Source organism: Emericellopsis cladophorae, assembly GCF_022114955.1.
Source record: "Emericellopsis cladophorae strain MUM 19.33 chromosome Unknown NODE_16_length_390664_cov_118_533041, whole genome shotgun sequence".
NCBI classification, from domain to species: Eukaryota; Fungi; Ascomycota; class Sordariomycetes; order Hypocreales; family Bionectriaceae; genus Emericellopsis; species Emericellopsis cladophorae.
The window spans coordinates 26622-48188 of record NW_026250941.1 but is presented as its reverse complement, the minus strand read 5'-3'; the positions used below and the strand labels follow the sequence as shown (position 1 = coordinate 48188).

The 21567-nt window shown below is 53.7% G+C and overlaps 7 protein-coding genes across 7 annotated transcripts; 3 read left to right on the top strand and 4 right to left on the bottom strand.

Annotated features, from left to right (window-relative positions):
- Window positions 1-56: 56 nt before the first annotated feature.
- J7T54_003410 (Autophagy-related protein-like protein) lies at window positions 57-1589 on the top strand (the record flags this gene model as incomplete). Its single annotated transcript, XM_051505675.1, has 4 exons — window positions 57-117; window positions 171-325; window positions 382-1490; window positions 1547-1589. 4 exons carry the CDS (start codon window positions 57-59, stop codon window positions 1587-1589), a joined length of 1368 nt encoding a protein of 455 aa, XP_051362847.1.
- A 1001-nt stretch (window positions 1590-2590) lies between these two features.
- On the bottom strand, window positions 2591-4387 carry J7T54_003409 (Dual specificity protein phosphatase-like protein; the record flags this gene model as incomplete). The annotated part of the gene is made up of 1 exon (XM_051505674.1): window positions 2591-4387. One exon carries the CDS (start codon window positions 4385-4387, stop codon window positions 2591-2593), a length of 1797 nt encoding a protein of 598 aa, XP_051362846.1.
- A 2399-nt stretch (window positions 4388-6786) lies between these two features.
- J7T54_003408 (uncharacterized protein) lies at window positions 6787-7398 on the bottom strand (the record flags this gene model as incomplete). The annotated part of the gene is made up of 1 exon (XM_051505673.1): window positions 6787-7398. One exon carries the CDS (start codon window positions 7396-7398, stop codon window positions 6787-6789), a length of 612 nt encoding a protein of 203 aa, XP_051362845.1.
- A 1331-nt stretch (window positions 7399-8729) lies between these two features.
- Window positions 8730-10449, bottom strand: J7T54_003407 (uncharacterized protein; the record flags this gene model as incomplete). Its single annotated transcript, XM_051505672.1, has 4 exons — window positions 8730-9838; window positions 9901-10013; window positions 10082-10276; window positions 10343-10449. 4 exons carry the CDS (start codon window positions 10447-10449, stop codon window positions 8730-8732), a joined length of 1524 nt encoding a protein of 507 aa, XP_051362844.1.
- A 929-nt stretch (window positions 10450-11378) lies between these two features.
- J7T54_003406 (sugar transport STP1) lies at window positions 11379-12366 on the top strand (the record flags this gene model as incomplete). Its single annotated transcript, XM_051505671.1, has 3 exons — window positions 11379-11618; window positions 11962-12131; window positions 12222-12366. The coding sequence occupies 3 exons, from the start codon at window positions 11379-11381 to the stop codon at window positions 12364-12366; spliced, it is 555 nt and encodes a 184-aa protein (XP_051362843.1).
- Window positions 12367-13125: 759 nt separating this feature from the next.
- J7T54_003405 (DNA repair helicase-like protein) lies at window positions 13126-15952 on the top strand (the record flags this gene model as incomplete). The annotated part of the gene is made up of 7 exons (XM_051505670.1): window positions 13126-13142; window positions 13341-13360; window positions 13590-13843; window positions 13894-13998; window positions 14063-14393; window positions 14444-14541; window positions 14591-15952. The coding sequence occupies 7 exons, from the start codon at window positions 13126-13128 to the stop codon at window positions 15950-15952; spliced, it is 2187 nt and encodes a 728-aa protein (XP_051362842.1).
- A 210-nt stretch (window positions 15953-16162) lies between these two features.
- On the bottom strand, window positions 16163-17728 carry J7T54_003404 (uncharacterized protein; the record flags this gene model as incomplete). Its single annotated transcript, XM_051505669.1, has 1 exon — window positions 16163-17728. One exon carries the CDS (start codon window positions 17726-17728, stop codon window positions 16163-16165), a length of 1566 nt encoding a protein of 521 aa, XP_051362841.1.
- Between the last annotated feature and the right edge of the window lie 3839 nt (window positions 17729-21567).

The following is a 21567-nucleotide window of genomic DNA, read 5'->3' as shown; positions in this document are numbered from 1 at the left end:
CCCAGTCGCCTGGTCCTCCGATCCGTGCCGTTGCGCTACCGGCGCTACCGCCAGCCATGGCGACGCCGACGCTCAACTTCATCACCTTCAACCAAGACCACAGCTGTCTCGCCGTCGGTACGTCGCCAACTGGCGCTTTGCACCCGTTCCTCGAGCTGACTCTGGGACAGCAACGTCGAAAGGCTTCCGTATATATCACACCGACCCGTTTTCGAGAATCTTCAGCAGCGATGAAGGGAGCACAGCTATCATCGAGATGCTCTTCTCGACTTCGCTTGTCGCACTCACCCTCACGCCCCGGCACCTGATAATACAGAATACCAAGGTCGGTCTGCAGGTCACCCAGATGTATGACGGCCTGAGCTGACAGTGTCGCTGCAGAGAGGATCCGTCATCTGCGAACTCACATTCCCCTCTGCCGTGCTCGCAGTCCGCCTCAACCGCAAGCGCCTCGCCGTCATCCTCGAAGAAGAAATCTATCTCTATGACATCTCCAACATGTCCCTACTCCACACGATACACACGTCCCCGAACCCGGACGCCATCTGTGCGCTTTCGCCCTCGTCCGAAAACTGCCTGCTCGCCTACCCATTGCCCGAACCACGCGAAGAAGCCGAGAACGCTCGGAGACCAGCCCATGCGCCGCCGCAGTCTGCCTATGTGTCACCTTCGTCCGGCAAGGTGCTCATCTTCGACACTATTGATAAAAAGGCAGTCAACGTGATAGAAGCCCACCGCGCCCCTCTGAGCTGCCTGTGCCTGAGCAACGACGGGACCCTGCTGGCCACAGCCTCAGAGACCGGCACCATTATTCGAGTCTTCTCCGTACCTGGCGGCCAAAAGTTATATCAATTCCGGAGAGGAACATATCCCTCGCGCATCTACAGCATGTCCTTCAACCTGAGCGCGACGCTGCTCTGTGTGTCGTCCACGTCGGACACTGTTCACATCTTCCGGCTGGGGGCACCGCCCACCCATGCGACGCCGGGTGGCGTACCTATAGAGCCCCCCGAGCCCCAAAGGCAAGACCGTTGGTCGCGGGCACGGTCTTATGACGAAGAAGACTCGCCCGGGAATAGCGCGGCAGAGTCCCCGAGGAGCGACGCCGACGCTGCCAGCGGGGGGAATAATGGTTCTGGACCGGGTCGCCGTAGGCAGTCTGGCTCGTTCGGCAACATGTTCCGTCGTTCTTCGCAGATTGTAGGCCGCGGCGTGGCCGGCGTGGTGGGATCCTACCTTCCGCAGACCGTGACCGAAATGTGGGAGCCGTTGCGCGACTTTGCCTTTATCAAGATCCCAAAGTCCAACAACGCAACGGGGTCGCAAATTTCTCGCATAGCCGGCGGTGGCGGCGGCGCGCCGCCACGGAGCGTCGTCGCCATGAGCAGCAGCAGCCCACAAGTTATGGTGGTGACAAGCGACGGCGGCTTCTACGTATATAATATCGATATGGAGAATGGTGGTGAGGGGTATCTGGTAAAGCAATTCTCGTAAGTCTCTACTCGCGGAGTTCCTGTCGCTCAAGCTATGGACTAACCTGCCACAGAGTGCTTGAAGGGGACGACAGTAGGAGCGAGTCTGCCGCTTGAGGATCACGATCTGTAATGTTTCGCTGCATGGTCTTGCTTGCCACTTCTATTCCAACACGTTTTGCATAGGACGGGTGTGCTACATATATGTGTTTGCACATCGATACCTCCCGTTTCCGCACGATGGGCCCTCGCCGTCGGAGTTCAGCGTCTTCTTTTACGGTTTTATAGCACAGAATGACCTTAGGCCTTTGGCTGTCTGCTCGCTTGCCCTATTGTAAAATCAATGATGCCGAAACTTATTCTCAAGCCTTATCTTCGTGTATACTCTGCGCACAGAAACATCCTCTTCAACCCGATCTTGCACGGCGGCTAACGATAGTACGTCGCAAATTGTGTGAGGTTACTTTACCGCACATTCGGATTTGCAGGCCCAAATCGCAAAAACAGTCAATATCCAACATTGCTCACTATACACTTGCGAGACTCAATCCCTGTCGTGTTTTTGCAAGCGCTCTCGCTCGCTTTGTTACCGTAACCCAATTCCAGAATAATACTACTAGCCGAACCCAGAAAAACATACTCGTATACCACATCACATTGTTAATATTGCCGTCCTCCAAGCCAAGGTATGGCGACTCCCTAGCTGCCCCGTCGCGCGCAAAGCCAGCGCACTTGAACATGAATACTAATCCCATCATCTTGAGTACGGTCGGTTCATGAGCGCAATTTCTCGAGTAATCTCTGCCCATTCCATCTCGCGTTTGACGCGGGCATGCGGGTCTTTCTTCGTCTGTAGATGCTCCTCCCAGCGGAGCAACTCGTACGCGAAGCGCAGATGTGGTTGGATGATCACATTCAGACGTCGAGCGCGCACAAAGCAGTATGCTCGCGGGAAGGACATTCCAAAAGTATGCATGACCTCGGCGATGCATATGGTGGCACTCCGCGATACTCCTACACGGCAATGAACCAGTGTTGCTGTTCCGTTTCGTCGCCCGCGATCTGCCCCAACGTTAGCATGGTGTTCTTTTACATGCAGACTTCCAAATCTAGGGATACTAACTGATGAACTCCAGACAGCGTGAGAAGTGATCGGTCAACGGGTCAATACCGTTATCCTGCACTCGTTCCACAGTGTAGACGTTGTCTTCTCCCCAAGCCTCCGAATCACCATCTCGCCAGATGGCGGTTTCGCCAACGCTGAGAATCTGACGAATACCAAGCTCCTTCAGGAGATCTGGATTATTGGCGTGTCCGAGGTTACCTAAGTATAGGTAATCGAGAACACGGCTGGGAAGTGAACCGTCGAGGCCAGGCAGCCATGAAGGCTCTTGCTTGACCATATTTGTGATGTCCAACAGTGTCTTGCCTCGACACGCAGGTGACTCTGTCAAAAGACGTGGTGCTATGGCCTTGAGAAGAGCGACATCGCTGGGATATGCGAAGAAGTTCCTGCCCCTTTCCGTGTGTAGCTTCAGCCATGCTTCTGGAACAGGCTGTCCAGTGCTGAAGCTGAAGTATGCGATTCCCAACATCGATGACTCGGTGTAACCATCGCCGCAGTGAATCAATATCTTGCGAGGCACAATGTGCGTCGAATATTCGTCGGCCATGTCCATTGAAACATCGCCATCACCATCGACGCCGCACGGCCGGGTCCCGTGTGCTAGGTGATAGATCCACTTGCAAGTTTCTAACAGGGCGTCGACTTCGACGTGACTGTAAGTTGGCGGCAAGATACTACCAGACGAAGGAAATTCATGGTATGGCTGGGTGATGACTTCGGCAGGACTCTCCGCAACCAGCTGCAGGGCCTCAGGGTTGAGACGTGCTCCATCGCTGCACTCAATCAAGATATCAAATTGTTGTTCCTCAGCGCTGCCCATCTCGGGACTTGGGCCCATGAATACGTTTTTTGAGATTTCAGAGGCTTCCGTCATGTTCCACATCTCCTTCCTCTCTTGGGCAATAAAGTCGAGCACCTCTCCAGTCGCGTAGCCCTTGGAATCGATAGCGACGATTTGTCTGTGATTCTCCTCAAAATCTTCAAAGTCCCCAACGCAGACGAAGGTATGATACTCCGGAAAACCATCGTCCCCTGTCAAATGCTTCTCACGCCAGTGCTGTTGGGCGGTTGCGAATTGCCAAGCCACCTGGGTGGCAGTCTTTTCGCACTCATCGTAAACGATAATGTCAGACAACAAGGCAGCTTTCAGCGGCTGGATATGAAAGTTTCGCACGGAAAAGCCTTCGGGGGGATCAGCCTCATGGAACATTAGTGTAGACGCATCAGCCCGAATCAGCTCCTCGGGAGCCACAGCTCCCTTGAGGCGGGACCGGCTCAGGTGTCCATCAGCTTTGACAAGTGTGATTCCTCGCATACATGACGGCGCCTTGCGGTGCGCTCGCTTCCGAGCATTGAAGAAAGCCTGCTGAAGCTGGTTGTGTGGGTGCAGTCCGTGTAGCCAGGGAAAGACAAGAGCAGGCTCTGGCAGGGGAGTGCGGGAAGCTATATCGAGGGCATGGGCAACAGAGGTGGGGTCAATCTCAAAGATGGAGTATGGTCCAGAATCACGGCGTGTGAAGTCATCGATGGGATGAAGGAGGGTTGGTTGGCCGGCAAAATCGTCACTGTTAGGCGAGTCGGGAGGTGTTTCGAGCAACTCTGCTTGTCCGGAGCCAGGTGGACAAACAGGGATGTGTTTGTTTGGTACAATGGATTGTTGGTATGGCGAATCTTGAGAAGACGGAGGGGTGTTGAAGCCCTCGAGAGACAGCGGAGGGGTTATGGGGGCGTTAAGAGCCGAAGCGGGTCTGTGGGGAGGGAGTGGCCGTTCAAGAGCGATTGTAGCCATATCAGAGCAGTCTGAGCAGCAAGGCACGCTGTGCTCCAAAGTACTGGAGAATCGTCGGCCCTTTATTACACTGCGATTCTGTTCAGGACTGAAAACCACAGTCGACGACGTACTGAAGTCGGTCAGTCACTGTATGCAAAGAGCCTCGTGGAGTGGGACGCACGACTTACGCTTTACAGGGGTTCTGTATAATAACAATTGATCGGACGTCAAATCATCCGTACAATGAAAACAATCATCTGTCGATGGCGAAAAAGAATAGGAGGCACCCAAAGTATTGTATTTTGCTGGGGCCACTGGGGCGATACAGATGCTTGTTCGAGCGGGGACGATGGCGATAACTGTAGCTGCGCACCTTCACGGAGGCGGCATGGATAGAGGAGTAAACAAATGCTGAGTGCGACGAGGGTGAGACCGGCGGTCTGGGATAGTCCGACAAGAGCGCGATGGATGAAAGTGCTGTAATATAGGTACCAGTCGACTAAGAAGTGGAAAGAGTAAGTGAGATCAACGATAATGTGTGTGAAAGAAAAGGAAGGGCAGGCCGGTCAGACAGACGGACGGCAAACGGGTTGATAGAAGCGACTGGATGTGAAGGCTGGCCAGGCACCTTAGAGTTTGAGCTGTTGCGCAAGGTGAGGGATGGAGGTACCGGTACCTAACTTGGGTGCTACTTGACATCAACCTTATCATAGACGGGTAATGAAGCAGAAGCTACTGTAATTGCAAACAAGTTCTGGACAAGTTACTCGAATACCCTCTCCTAAGTGTAGGTAATTCAAAAATCCTGCGAGTCTGCTGCGCGTCGCATTGTCCGTTCAATCGTGAGTATCTCGATACTTTGATCATCAAGTGATAAGCAGCCAAACGCCCGCGATGCAGCGAGTGGAGGGTGGCCGCACGGACCATCCGTATTACACTAGTGCGATGAGGAGGCGGGGAAGGAACGATAGTCACAATCTACTCACATCACGTGTGTCCTTTCTTCTCCTTCTTACGAATTGGTACTACTTGGGAAGTGCGGAAACAATCTGCTTTGCTTGGATACCTCACGCGAGCTCAGTGCGCGGCCTACCGGCGCAAATGTTGAGCTGATGCAGCCAGGCTGTCGTAGGAAAAGCCGGACCCAAGTTGATCAGTAGTACAGACGCTGATGCAGTCTGCTGCAATGATGCCTGCGTTGGCATGTCCGGGGCACAAGCTTCTTGCATTAGCGCCTTGGGAACCGTTGGGTGGTGCTTCCAGCAGTGCGTGGCGCCAAGGTGTCAATACCTTATCAGACTCTGGAGAGAACACTTGTTGACAGTGGCTTCAAGGCTTGTCGATCCATCAATCTCTCGGGAAGTTCTGTACAAGTCAAATGGCGGGTGCTGGCGCCAGATAGGTTTCCTAAACTTCGAGATCCTGTATGCTCTGCATGTCCAGCTTCAACATGGTCTACGGTCATCTCTATCCCTCTCCAGAGACAAAGAACTTCAGTATACTCAAGTAGACCAATTTGTTTGTGTTTGGAACGGGGCCGATGCGGCATGTAGGATGTGCAACCCCGCTTCACACGCGACCCATACTGCTCTGTTGACAACTGTGCACTCTTAAAGCATCAGTACGGATGTTTGACGTATTCTGATTGCGGCCGAGATCGACAGCTGACCATTAACGCTCTCGCCTTGTAATAAGTCTATCGTGACCAGAACTCCCCGTCATGGTCTGATGCGTGAAGGGGACCTGCGGCCATAAGCCTTTGTTTGGGCCGCCATCTCGATGGAAAGCCCTGCACATGCAGGATGCCACGGAGCTTCACAGAGCTGTCAGCAGAACGCATCGCCTATCCAGGAGCACCAACGCAACGGACGCATTGGACGCCGATCCTCATGGCGCCTCCTGTGGAGGGCACGGAATTGGAAACTTATCCCCAGATCCGCGGGCCCACCTTGACAGCAGGGTCCTAGGTCCGACCAACACCAACGTTGACGCCGGCGATCATTACTCGTACGCACGTACTACCTTACTCACTTGACAAAGTCGCTAGCGCTGGTGTGTCTGTCTAGACAATAACCCTCTTAGAAGCGGTGCCAATATTGAGTAAGAACTGCAGCCTGTGAGCGATATAAAGCCCAAGGCCAGTAAGAGATTCGCACCAGGCCCCTCGATTACTGGCAGTTGCCGCACTGTTGGCTGTCACGCAGGGCTCACTTTGGCTACATGTACGACGCGGCACACACAAAGTAGGCGACCAGAGGTAAATTGGACATTATCGTACGCTTGCATTATTCTATCCCGCGCCTGCCAAGTATGCATAGTCCGAGGGCCCCTGGTGTCTTGACTGGGAGGCCCCGAGGAAACCATCAATGTTCTCGGGGGTAAACGAGCGCCCCTCTCAGTTCCAGGGACAAGCCACCTTATAGCGCGACGACAAGAGCCCCAACCACGGCAAGAGCAGCACCGATGGAGACGGTCTGACGGCCAGCAGCGTTGCCGCCATCGCCACCCTCGTTTTCGTCGCCGCCGTCGTTGCCCGAATCCTCGCCATCGTTGTCGCTGCTGGGAGTGGGAGTGACGGTGGCCGTGGCCGTGGTGGTGGCAGGAGTCGTGACAGTGGCAGTCGTCTTGTCGTCCGAGGCACCGTCGGCCCACGAAATGTTGGAGCACATGGTGGGGACGGGCATGCCGTTGAGCAGGTCCTGGACCTCGGGAACGTCGGTGCAAGCCTCGATGAAGCTCTCGAAGATGGCGCTGTTCTCGGCTATCCAGCTGGTGAGGGAGCTGACGTACGCGGTGTACTCGCCAGCCAAGGAGCCAGTGACATGAGGGATCTCGCAGAGCTCGGTGATGGTGGCGAGCTGTGTTTGCTCGGCGAGGAACGAGTAGAGGGAAGGTTCGAGGGTGGGCGTAGCCGTCAGGATGGGATAGATTTCTTGGACGTAGTCGGTGCACTCGTCGATGTCACGCTGGTCGAGGGCGACGGCGCCGACGGCGAGAAGGGCAACGGTGGTCTGCTGAGCGGCACGCATACTGGCGGTGGGTTGTGCGAAACGGTACGTGGGTGTTTGGGAAAGTAGTATATAAGGTTGGCCTGGTAGGTGAAGCGAGCGTGGGTGGATTAAGCGACGTTGGTACGGATGAGAGAGGGCAAAGGTGAGAGTGGGCGTACGCGATGGTTATAATAAGTGTTGCATGATCTCACTGGGACCTAATTAATTTCGGCTCGCTCACTTAATCAGAGTCACCTATAGCACCGTACTCCGTACCACGAGACCTACAAGAAGCTACTGGGCATTTTAGTGAGCTCGGGCCAATTCCGACGCCTGTTCTAACTCCAGCGGACTTGGCTGTCGTTCACCGACAACTTGTCGCGAAAACAAGAAACTTGTGGATGAACGAGCGGAATGTCTGAACGTCGTGACAAATGAACGATTCTAGTGAGCATAAAATGGGGCTCGGCGCGTTGCGCCAGGGCGTCTCATGCGTTTCGTCTCCACCTGCCTCAGCACTACTCTCTAGGCTTCTAGACCACAATGAGGTTAGTTGATTAGGCGAAGGAAGACATCCCGGCGCGAAATTTCAAATGAGACACTGGCTGTTCAGCTCATTTGCTGTCAGGTGATCGATCACCAAACACAAACAAAGTGGCATTTCTTCAAAGTGACGATCGTTCTTTGGACAAACACTAGAAACCACGTGCGTCTGCTGCCCCTGCCGCTGTGCTGCATGCTAAAGAGCCAGCCGGCAGCCGGCAGTCCTGATTAATAGTGTACGTGTACAAAGTAATAGTCTGGACTCTGACCGCATGCAAATTTCAAAGGACCGGAAATTAGAGGGACTGCTGACCAGCACTTGTGGCAAACCAATTTCCGACTATGGCTCAGCCACTAGTGGCTATCTACGGAGCAGGCCAGAGATACTTAAACTTGGAAGCGACTGGAGTTTCGTGGACGTTCCCGTGGACGGTGGACACTCCGACACACCAAATGACCAAAGTCAAGAAGTGTTTCTTTCCCTCGGGCATTGCCTTTCAAGGCTGACCTTCATCATCAATAATTCACCGTGGATCTGCCTGCCCACGTGTGTTGGCATATAAGGGGATCAATAACACCAAGATGTGTACCTGTATGGATCGATCGCAAGTGGATCATCGACTTTTGATGCATGCAGCACCGCGAGGAGGACTATCTCCGTAATTCAGTTCAATGTTCATTGTTCAACGAGTCGGGACTGTCGAGCAGACTTGGAGATCGTGCTACTCACAGCCACCAATATCACGTTGAATACGAGGTAGCCTGCAGAGGACCACTGTATGTACCACATTGGCAGATCAAAGCCCGGTCAAATTCACTGCATACACTCAGGGCTTCCATCGCAGCATAGTCATCGATGCCTTGGGGAAGGTGTACGTCGCCTCGGCCGTCCAGCTGCTCTCCTGGACACCAACCTCTGTCTTCTCCTCCGTGTTGGTGCTTTGCAAGCTCGCGCCCGTGACGGTGTACACGTCGACCTTTGCGCCAGGGGTGATGCCCTCCACCTTGGTCCCAAAGTCTTTGGTGTCGTGAATGTTCACCACAACCAGCGAGACCACGCCCTCGTCGTCGACCGCCGCGCTCACCTCGAGCCACGGCGTCTCAATCGCCCCCCTAATCCACGCCGGCTGCGTGGGACCGTCGTACTCGCCGCTCTGGACGTGGCACGCCACCGTGGAACCCCTCATGTACTTGCTGAAGAGGAGCAGTGGCCACCACGTAGCCTGCTTCATCAGGCCCGTCTTGGTGGTCATGAGCGGCGCGATGACATTGACCGACTGCGCAATCGTCGCCATGCCAATGTTCTTGCTCTGGCGGATCAGCACGTTGAGCCAGTTGGCCACGGCGAGCGCGTCGGACAGCGTGTACTGCTCCTCGGCCCCCAGCCAGCCCGGGGCGCGCACCGGGTCCCACACGTTCCACTCGTCGAAGCAGATCTTCTGCCTGGGGATGCTCGGCGGGACATTGTTCTCGATGCGCGCCAGGTCGATGAGTCCGCTGGTGATCTCAATGGCCCGCTCCGCCTGTCGAGGTGCCGTCACGTTCTTCAGGTGGTCGCTGGAGGCTGTGTAGATGTGGATGCTGTGCATGTCGATCAGGCACGACGCATCATTGTTCCCGAGGATGTGCATGCTGTAGTTGATGCACTCCTTGGTGACGTGGTAGTCCCACGCTGTTGGCCCTTCCTTGCCGCACAGGATCAGCTGCACGCTTGGATCGAGCAGCTTGATCGCCTTAGCCCACTGGTTGGCCTTCTTGGCGTAGTCCTCCTGTGTCATCTGCTCGACCTGCCAGGGACCCCAGCACTCGTTGCCGAGAGCCCAGTACTTGACATTGTACGGCTTGTCCCGCCCGTTGGCGCGGCGCATGTTGGCATAGTCGCTGTCGGAGTCGGAATTGCAGTATTCCACCCAGCCCATGGCCTCATCGAGTGTACCTGCCCTGTCAGTGCTTGTCCGTGAGATGATACCTGTACACGCCCATATGGGAGGGACTCACCAGTTCCAAAGTTGAGGCAGAGGTATGGCTCGGTCCCGACGACCTCGCACCACTTGAGGAATTCATCTGTTCCGAACTGATTTGTCTCAATGCCGTGCCATGCCAGCTCCTTCCTTTGAGGCGCACGAGTTAGTACATTGTCAGGCCCATTGCCTGAAGGAGTGTGGAACAGGCGGCTTACCTCTTCGGTCGCTTCTCCCGCGGCCCAACACCATCTTGCCAGTGGTACGTGGCGATAAAGTTTCCTCCGGGATATCGCACAACTGGACACTTCAACTCTTGGAATGCCTCGATGACGTCTTTCCTGAACCCATTCTCGTCCGAGAGGGGGTTGCCTGGGTCGTAAAGCCCGCCATAGATGCAGCGGCCCATGTGTCTATATTTTTGAGGCAGAGTCAGGAAGATGCCAATGTGCGAGGATATCAGCTATCCGCCCACTTACTCTGTGAAGCCACCATATGTATTGTCTTCGATCTTGGAGATCTTGTGGGTGGGGTTTACGGACACAACAGGCGTCTCATCATCTGGGATCTTGGTGAACGTGGCCATGGTGAAGACAAGGAGGGGGATAAGTGTTGATTACGGGAAGAGTGAAAAACAGGAATGCTGAGTAGGGGACTTATGAGGAGAGGTCTAGGACGAGGGGTTTGATATCAGTGACGCAGTCTGGTATCAAACCCCTCGTTGCATTGACGTGCCGCATCGTGGGCAGATTCTACAGGAACCACATAGTCTCCAGTCCGTAGGCCGGAGAGCAAATGTGAGGCGGTCGCTTAAGGTAATGAGGAGAGCAGCAATAGTGCGAGGAAGTGGTGGGTCAATTCATGCGGGGAGTCCTCTCGTCTTGAATAACCGCACGAATCAAGGGCGCATCTCGGCGTGTCTCCATCCAAACCACCCTCCTACAAGCGCGACAGGAGGCTTGGTCGGGAACGATGAAAACTTGAGGAGCACGCCAGGCGTGAGCTCAAGTCAGGACACCGCCATAAACGAGCGTCCATGAACAGTAATCTCCAGTCACCGATGAACAATTCTACTCGCACGTACGGATACAGGCGCAATTGTCGCGGGCGACTTTCTCGTGTCCATGAAACGCCAAAACCCGGAGATTCCAATCCTCACGACTCGATGTAAGCCTAGCGCAGCCTAGCCCGTCTGTAGGTTCCCTATGTCCCTTGGATTTCCACTCCAGCCTTTGTCTAGTTCACGCATTGATGGGTCGTCCCGTTTGAACGCGAACGCCCCCGTGGACGGGCGTTTTAGCGATGCGGGCAATTAGTTGATAAGCTTCAAAGAACCGGGTCACTGCGGAGCACGTTAGGCTGCCGGACCACACAGCCAACTTGATGAATCTATAAAAACTGCACGAGGGTTGGACGAAACCAAGTGCCAGTAATACGAGGTTCGCGGAAAGCTCTGGATCCCTCAATACGAGTCGGACTCGTCACACCAGGTGACCCTGACGTTGGCCCGCCCGTATGGGCGAAATCCTCGAGAAGCGCAAGGAATCACGTTTGCTGGTCACATTGGCCAATACACTCGCGCACCTCAACGAAACATGGCACAAGATGAGGCAGGATCCGAATTTCGTCGTCACCCAGTGCCAACACGTCCTTGACGAATTCCGGTGTCTGGATCAGCTTCTTCAGCTGTGGACGAGTGACCGTGACATCGTCCCGTCGGCAGGTCTTCGTGACGATTCCGACGAACGTATCGATGTACATCAAGGAGGGGTGTAGCTCTCCCTTCTACATGCAATGGGTCGCTAAGAGCTAGGAAACGCTGGGCTCGATGAACTTGGTAGGCGAGTGAGCATCATACATGTATATGTTATCCCATGAGCGCGTGCTGTGCAGCAACAACGTGGGTGCATGGAAGAAGGCCTTGTCCGGTCTGACCACGACCGTCTGCAGATCAAAAAAAAGTTGGGTCTCGCGTGCTTACATTCCTGGTCCTCGGGAATCAATTGGCTCGCGCGCACACACACCATCAGGCTGAAATCGTGACTCGCACAGGAGCTGTATCGTCCGCCTCCCTCGCCGGCTCAGTACCCGGGAACAGTCTGAGCGCGAGCTGCAGACGCTGGCCCAGCTCCATGCGCATGGCAATTTCAACGACCCTCTCGTACAGGCGGAGTACGCTCAGATCCGGAAGGCCACCACAGGCAAAAGGGATAATTCGGCCAAGTCTTACCTGGAGCTCTTTGAGGACAAGTCCTGTCTACGGCACATGTGAATACCATGCTCTGTGGTTTGCGATCTCACCAACGCAGTCTCCTTTCCGTGTCTTCTGCCCCGGACTTCAAAAGCGTCCACTCGCAGGAGTGAGGTGTTGCTTCACCAAGGCTTCTACTTCGTGCCGAGCTTGGACCGCCATGCCATGCTGATCAACGATCTCGAGCGCAGGGCCGGAGAAGCTGAGAAGAAGCAGCAGGCTCAGGCGGATGAGAGGGACCAAGTCTCATAGCCCATTGAAATCAGCCCTAGAGATACGCCATAGAAATCGACAGGCGGATCTAAGCTCGTGTCAGCCCTGCGCAGCATCGACGAATTCAGATAGCAGGCCGACATTCGCGTGTGATAGTCCTAACAGTTGAGGGTTATGCTTGCTACCGACATGGTTCGGGTCTGCGGCGTGAAGTCTTTTTGCGCTATCAAATGCTTGTCTCCAGTCGCACAGTACATACGTACGAGGCATAATACGTACTACCCAAAACCTTGTCGACAATGCCATATCTAGGCACGATCAAGTGACCGGAATTTCATCGCATTGTTCGCATCGAGGAATGACCGGATGATACTATGCGCAGGGTCTGAATTGCAAATTGCTGACTGATTCGTACGTCGTACCGGCACTGAAGTTTTCATCGACGACGATACGTCGTGGCTGAATGCGCCTGAAGACGTTGGTCTGATATGCCCATGGAGACAGTATGAAGCTCGGTTTGTACAACCATTGACGAATAAGGTCACAAATCAACGTTAATGAGTTGTCGTTGCGAATCACCACCTCTAGGGATGCAGCGCGTGCACGTGACTTCGCGCCGCACTGTTCCACAATCCCTGTACGGCACCAGTTTTAGAGCTCCAAAGTCACGTCACCGATTCAGTGAGCTTCAGACCGCGATCGCGCCTTGAGATTTGTGACATTCAACCCCGAACGAGGCCACCTTCGAGGCTTCGTACAGGAACACGCTGAGGGCGCGCGGCCCTCAAAAGCACCAAAATGAAGTTCTACATTGAGTAAGACCCACTCATTAGGACGACGTTGATTGATGCTTACCGACACCAGTGAACTACCTGTGCTTTTCCCGTACCCAAGAATATATCCTGGTAAGAAAAGGCCGTTCACGTGAGAAGAAGTGCTCTCTGACAAGAACGTAGAACAATATGCGTGAGTGCGGCCAGATCGAGTCTGTGACGAAACTAACAAGGCTCAAGCTACATGTGCGATCTCAAAAGTACGTGAACGGAAAGGCTTGCAATGGCCATTAGCTGATGTGTGCAGAAACTTTGGATGCGGGAGGCCACTGCGTTCTGGAGATGCCTTCGGGGACCGGCAAGACCGTGTCGCTTCTCTCACTCATTGTGGCATATCAACAATTCAAACCAGAGAAGCGGAAATTGATTTATTGCTCTCGTCAGTCTCCGTCACTCATTGCCACTACACCTCTTTAACGTCGACATTAGGTACCATGTCCGAGATTGAAAAGGCGCTGGTTGAATTGAAGGCTCTCATGAAATATCGCGCTGAGCAGCTCGGATACGAAGAGGATTTCCGAGGACTGGGTTTGACGAGTCGAAAGAACCTTTGTCTTCACCCGTCAGTCAAGCGGGAGAAGAGCGGAGCCGTCGTTGATGCACGATGTCGAAGTCTGACGGCCGGCTTTGTCAAGGAGAAGAAGGACCGTGGAGAGAACGTCGACGTTTGCGTGTATCACGACGTGTGTCTCGTACTGTTTCTCTGATGTTCAATGGGCTTACACGACTATAGAACCTGGACCTGCTGGAGCCACACAATCTGGTACCCAACGGCGTGTGGACGTTTGACGGGATACTGCGATATGGAGAGGAGAACAAGCAATGCCCGTACTTCACAGTACGACGAATGGTACAGTGCAGCTCGATTATATCGACAACGCAGATCACTGACTCCATCGCAGATGCAATACTGCAATGTGGTCATCTTTTCGTACCATTACCTCCTGGATCCCAAAATTGCGGAGCGAGTATCGCGGGACTTCTCCAAGGACTGCATCGTCGTCTTTGATGAAGCACATAACATTGATAACGTGTGTATCGAAGCCCTGAGCACCGACATCACCAATGAGTCGTTGCATAAAGCTACGAGGGGCGCGCAAAACCTGGAACGCAAAATCTCAGAAATGCGTGATACAGATCAAGAACAACTTCAGACCGAGTATCAAAAACTGGTCCAGGGCCTGCGAGACGCAGATGAGGCCCGACAAGAGGATGCGTTCATGGCAAACCCAGGTATGTCAGCAATGGCTTGGGCATGCTTTTTCGGTGGCTAACCGCGGCAGCACTTCCGGAGGATCTGTTGAAGGAAGCTGTGCCTGGAAATATTCGCAGAGCCGAGCACTTTGTCTCCTTTTTGAAACGTTTTATTGAGTATCTCAAGGTACATAACATGGACCTTTGCTAGCTAGGCTCGCTAATCCGCACTGCAGACTCGCATGAAAGTCCGGCAAGTTATTTCAGAAACACCGCCGTCATTTCTGTCCCACCTCAGAGAACATACCTTCATCGAGAAGAAGCCGCTACGGTTCTGTGCCGAACGACTAACGTCACTCGTCCGGACGCTGGAGCTCACAAATATCGAGGACTACCAACCTCTCCAAGAAGTGGCCACCTTTGCAACCCTGGTCTCAACTTACGAAAAAGGATTCTTACTGATTCTCGAACCATACGAGTCCGAAACTGCCGAAGTCCCCAATCCTGTCCTACACTTCACCTGCCTCGACGCGGCAATCGCCATTCGCCCTGTCTTCGACCGCTTCTACTCCGTCATCATCACCTCGGGCACCATCTCTCCTCTCGAAATGTACCCCAAAATGCTGGACTTTCCCACAGTCGTCCAAGAGTCATACACAATCACCCTGGCGCGGCGCTCGTTCTTGCCCATGATTGTGACGAGAGGGAGTGACCAGTCTGCCATGTCCACCAGTTTTCAGGTTCGCAACGAGCCAAGCGTGGTACGAAACTATGGCGATCTTCTCACGCAGTTTGCCAAGATCACCCCAGACGGCATGGTAGTGTTCTTTCCATCGTACCTCTACATGGAATCCATCATCAGCATGTGGCAGTCCATGCATATTCTCGACGAGGTGTGGAAGTACAAGCTCATTCTGGTCGAGACACCTGACGCGCAAGAAACTTCGCTGGCGCTCGAGACGTTCCGCACGGCTTGCTGCAATGGTCGTGGTGCAGTTCTCCTGTGCGTGGCGCGGGGCAAGGTCTCTGAAGGTATCGATTTCGACCACCAGTACGGTCGGACAGTGCTGTGCATCGGTGTGCCATTCCAATACACCGAGTCGCGTATTCTGAAGGCCCGATTGGAGTTCCTGCGCGAGACCTACCGCATCAAAGAGAACGACTTCCTCTCCTTCGACGCCATGCGACACGCAGCCCAGTGCCTGGGTCGTGTACTGCGTGGGAAAGATGACTATGGAATCATGGTTTTGTCCGATCGCCGCTTCTTGAAGAAGAAGGACCAACTACCAAAATGGATCAACCAGGCCATTCTTGATTCAGATGTCAATCTGAGCACCGATGTTGCCATCAGCTCGGCGAAGAGGTTCTTACGCACGATGGCGCAACCCTTCAAGGCCAAGGATCAGGAAGGCATCAGCACATGGAGCTACAAAGACCTGCTGGAGCATCAAGAGAACAGTAGGTCCGACAATTTCAGGATCCGCGAGTTTGTGGGGGACCAGCAAGCATTCGGGGCGCCTCAGAACGTCGATTCGGACTTGCACGAATATGACGATGATGAGTTGGACCAGGAAATGATGCAAATGGGAATGCCGTGAGCTCATGGCCTAGTAGAATCTACCAGGCGCACCACAGCCTATCTTTCAACTATGCAGGCATCAACTGTATCTGTCATAGCATTGTACAGCGATAGGGGAAAATCTATTATGAGAAAAAAAAAAGTTTTCGCGCAGCTTCTTGGGTATATTTATCCGTTCAAAATGCACCCGCTTCCACAACCTGCACGTTCTTTGCCCTGGACCACCGATTCACGGAATCATGCGCTTTGTGGCCTTCACGGCTCTCATCGCAGGAAGGGTGTTGCCTCGTCCAGGCTCTCTGCCTATCTCGATACATAGCATGCGAATGAAATCGAGATTGGTCCAATAGCTGGTATGCGCACTTAACATGTTTAGGTACTGGATCTCGAGAGGTCCACCTCCAGATCGTAGATAGTAGTCAATTTGACCATTGTCGTTGAGCAAAAAGATCTTCTTCTCTGCGATTTCCTCGCGAGTGAAATCGTGTACTTCGAGCTCGAGCTGGGACGGGAGCCTGAACGCTGGGGGTCGTGCGGGTTCGGGAGCAAAGGTTCTTTGCGCTGGTTGCATCCCAGGTATAACGTAGCGAAACGCATCCCCAAACGCTTTGAAGAACGATGAGGCCGTGCTAGGGACATGGGCAACCTTGAGACTGGCCGCGTATGTAGGATCCACGGCCCCGTTCAGCAGATAGGCAATTGGATCTTCCTTGGCGAGGATGTTGTATATATTGTCCACTGCTAGGCAACCGAAAGTGCCAGCCTCGCCAACAACGCCACCCGCCGTGGTATCTGCGGACTCCGCCCCAGGCTTTCTTCTGCCATGACGCGGCATCAGGCTGCCCCTCTCGAGAAGCAAGAAGAATCCTGCAGGACTGCCGACGAGGAAGAGATTCTTGGTGTCAAACTCGAAGAACGAGGTCTCGGGCTCGGGCTGTGACAGGTTTAAATGCGGGACGCTCGTTGGCTGCCTCGAAAGAACTTCCAAGGCCATCGCGCTGCCCAACGAATGGCCGATCAAATGCACGCGGCCATGCTCTGCAAACCCAGGGTTGTTCCTACACCATAGTCGATACACTCTATTGGCCTCGGTCACCAAGGCTTTGATCATTTTGCTCTTGTGGTGTGACATGTAGAACGGTATGTCAAACATAACATCTGAGATCATGCTGCGGACTGCCGGGATCGTGGTCGGCTCAATGTCTTTCAGGCCGAAACCGTCTGTCGCCTGATGGACCTTGTCCTCCTCAGGCATCGGACCGCCTTCTTCGAAAGATAGCCCCAATCTCCAGTTGAGGGGTAGGATCATCATCCCATTCTGGCTCTCTCGAAGTATTCCTTGGACGAGTGGTGTTCCCAGTTCAATGTTGACCGCTCGGCGAAACCCGTTGATTGCGTGTGTGAAGTGGAAGCTCTCGACCCTCTCAGCAAACTTTTGCCCAATGCCGTGGGCAACCAGAACGAGGTCGGTGACCTGACCCTGGTTCTTTTCTGCTTCGCAGCCTGGGCAGACGAGTTCGCCTTGCTCACCACGCAACGCGTGTGGGGGTGAAGCTTCCGATCCCCGTTGCGTTGGTTTCTTCTCATGTTTGCGCTCCCACTTCGGCCGGTCGAAGCCTCTCACTACGGGTATTCCAATCGTAATACCTTTCATAATCTTGGACAGTGGCCGCCTGCCGTAGTATGCCGAAGGACTCAAGCTAGGCTTTAGCAAGAAGGCCACCGTTTCGTCCTTGTATATGACGTGATAATTTTGGAAAGGTCGGTTGGATGCGTCCGTGTCACCGCTAGTCATCTTTGACGGTTCAATAGAGCCTTCGGCAGCTGCCTCGCCTCGAAAGCAGCGGGCAGCGCAGTACGGATCGGCGGAGATTGGGGGATGAGTTCGGCTTGGGTGAGCACTGCCATGCGACTTAGCAGTCTTTCGGGTGACGTCTCTTGGCCACAAGCAATGTGCAACTTTTTCTTCGCCTAGGGCACCAATGTCTATAGCGCACTTCACTTCGTCGGCCCAGGTCTGGCTCCACGGGCGTAGGTCGTGGTAGCCAGCTTCAAGTTGATTGGCAACAATACACGGCACAGGCATCATCGTGTCCCTATGTGAATGATGATGTTAGCGCAGGTGCGACGTGCTCGGAAGCAATAAACCCTACCTGTAGAACCAGGTTGCTCTTGTGACCACTGCCATGTCGTTGATCGGAGACCAATAAATAGGTTTCATTTGCAAATTGGGCAATGACACCATGTGAAGTCTAGATACCCCGACGGGAACATCTACAGCCTCCTTTCCCCATTTTGTGGCCTTCACAGCTCCGGCAAGTTTAATGGCTTCAAGCTTGGGATCTTCCAGCACTTCCACATGGTCAATGTTAGCATCATGGGCCTCTTCTTGCGCCAAAGTGCCATGTCTCGGAATAGAAATGACAGGCTTTGGGGGCCCTCCGCTGCTAGGAACGCGCACAAACGGCTGACCAGATATACCGTCGTCAGTCATGGGCCCTCTCGATTGCGCAGGGCTTCCGACAGGCGTCTGTGCCCTAGACGAATGGCTTGTGGGCTGAGATCCTGACCGCGCGCGGCCATCGTGGCGGCGAGTCGACCCAGAAACATCTGCATAAGCACCTTCACTACGCAAGGCAGCCTTGACTTTACTGTCTAGGGTCGAAGATTTCAAAGAATCACGAGGCGAGCGAGATAAAGACCTCGTACTCAATCTCTTCGTAGGCGCAACTTCCTGCTCCTTGTTGTTTGCTTCTTCTGCAAGGCGGGCGTCAGAGTCTCGCAGTCGATCAACAATACTCACCACGTCCTTCACAACACTTTCGACAGTGAGCGACGGACTGAACTCTCTCGCAAGTGAGCAAAACGTCCTCTCCAACTCTTCGCCGACATCAGTCGACAACGCCGTGCAACAGGCGGTCTCGTTCAGCGCAGTAGCTGCTACTTCCACGGGAAGTGACAGCTCTTGGGGCTGTAGACCTCCTTTGTGAAGTTCCCAGTGCCTCAAAGCTAGACTCTGCACCAGCAGCGTTCTCTTTTCGGTACTGGGCTTGTCAACTTCGGGCGTTGCTTCTCGACTATTTTTCGCATTTCCGTGCGCACTCTGATCTTCCTCGGTTTGGAGGCTTATCCACGCTTTCTCCAAAGCATTATTATCCCCCCTGGCGAATGGACGCAACGGGGCTTTGCCCGGTCGCGCGTCAGAGGTTGTGATGGTGGATGTTGCTGAGAGCGGGTCATCGATGGGGATTACAGAGGCATAGAAGAATTGGGCTTCGATTGGCGGACGACCATCGGCGCCCTCGACTTGAGGCACAGACGCAAGGCGGCACTTTTCGCCGAATGTGTGTTTCGTAGTGGTCGACATTGTTGCTGGCAATCGAAGCACAGACGCCACAGCAGGCTGGGCAGCTTTACAGCTAGGGCTCACAAGCGTATCGCATTTAGCTGGGCGTTGGAGATCTGGCCATGAGTGAGTTTCCGTCAAGATTTAGCAAAAGAAGCTGAGCATGATGGACAGCATGAACCTCGTCGCGTCGGATCACATACTAAAGAGTGATAGATATCGTATACGTACTTGCTAGAGAAACTTGGATGGCGTACACAAGCAGGCATGCTGGCACCAATGACGTGGTGGGCATACTCAGCTTAATTATTAGTCAACTGTCCACATGCTGCTGAGTCATCCTGCAATCTACAGAGAAAAGTCTAGCGACGTTGAGTCCAAAAAGGCAAGCCGTTTCTAATTCCAGCATATGGCGGCTCTACATATTGGAGCGCATGGCTTTTATGCTAAACAGTTTTGCAATACGGTAGCAGGCTATGGCTACGCACAAGTACGTTATACCAACCTATGATGCAACGTAGGTCACACGGGCGCTTCCCGATAATCATCTGCACAGCACACAGACTCACGAGGCAGGGCCCCCCAAGGCAGACAAGTTGTCCGCCAAACCTGCGGGACTCATCAATCATGAGTCTACCAGGCCAGCCCCATTCCCATCGGCTCTAGCTCCTGTTGTTCCTCAATGCCCGTCCATGGCGTGGAAACAAAGGGCGTCGTCGTACCCGGCAATGCGTCTCCAAAACAGCCAATTCTACCTCATAAATTCCTGACGGCTGCCTCCTCTGTGATCACAACAGCCATAACGGACATTCGGCCCGCCCGCTACTGGAAGTGTTCTCGGCCAGTGAACATGCCTCGCGGTCGGCTGGATAATCAGATCTCAACCGGTTGCCACCCAGGCTAAACATATGTCCAGGACCAAACCCAATATGATGTATTTACATATTCTTTTCCCGGTGAACGCGGTATGAAGGGCAACGATATTTCTATGACCTACCATCAGTGGATGGCAGTTATGCAAACCGCCATCGCTTGGCCACCGAGTAGTGTCACTTACCCGGAGACGCCTCTCGGGTCTGTCTGGTCAACATCTCGGATACACGGACGATATGAAAGACGCGACGCTGTGTCATGGCACTCATGTAGCCACCTGGTCTCGGTCTAATAAGTTGGACCTTTGGACTCAGGGGGGATCTTGAATTTTGCTTCGCGCGATGATGCACGGTCTGGAGCCTAGCTGATATTGTCATTACTGCTGGCATACTTATGTGAAGGCTGTCATCAATGCCACGAGTGGGAACGGCAAACAAACCGCCGTTACCCAGATTCCTTTACCTATATACTTCAGTTTACTGGATGACGCTGGGTTGGCAGGCTGATCATGGCAGTGCGTGTTCTGTGGAACATTACCTCGCGATAGTTGCCAGGCGTGATGGGGGTGGCCTTCGATGCTGCGCCAACTTGGACTTGTAGGTTTGAATGCTTTCTTCTTGCGCAGCTGTGCTGTGACTGCTGTCATGGTTAGCGCTTTTGGCTTGTCGATCGCAAACCATGTCCTTCGATACTCCCAACTTTCCTGACCGCCTCATTCATCCACTTGCAGTGAGCTGAACGTTGACAGGGTGGAAAGAACCAAAAATTACACGTATCATGTATGGAGATGATTGCCTCTGTGGCATGTGGCTTTCCAGCTTTCAACAACGCAAGACTCAAGAGATATTAGACCGGATCAGGTCCCGCGCTGTGCCACACGGAGAAAACAATTGCTGCTTCGCGTGTGACCATGAACCAAGTGTCGAATGATCAACGAGGGCTCCTGAGAGACTGGAAATTACGTGAACAAAGAAGCGTTTAACAAGTTCTCTCAGAGGGTATCCGCAACCGCCCTGCGCTCATCACTGGTGCATTCGCTGATTGCGCGGTGCTTGGCAAGCTTACTGTGCGGCAGCCTGCTCGAAGAGGTAAACGCCGAGGACAAATTATCGTAGTTCTTGGAGGATCCCTTGCGCTAACGCTGAGAGAAGAGGCGAAAAGTGATTGCCGATCGCTTGGCTGGCACTGCCATTATCAAACGAATGAAGCCGGCGAGAGGCTTCACATGATCTGCTCGATAACTTGGGCCATTCACATAAATCTTCGATTGTACTAGTAGCCAGTCAGTGGGGACTGTCTTCTCCAAGCCGAGAGTACTTACCATACTACAGGTAATGTACTAGTATCAAATGTCACCCAGTCCTAGGTCTTGCTGAGCATTGATCTCCTCCATTCGACTCCGATGGCCCTGCCGC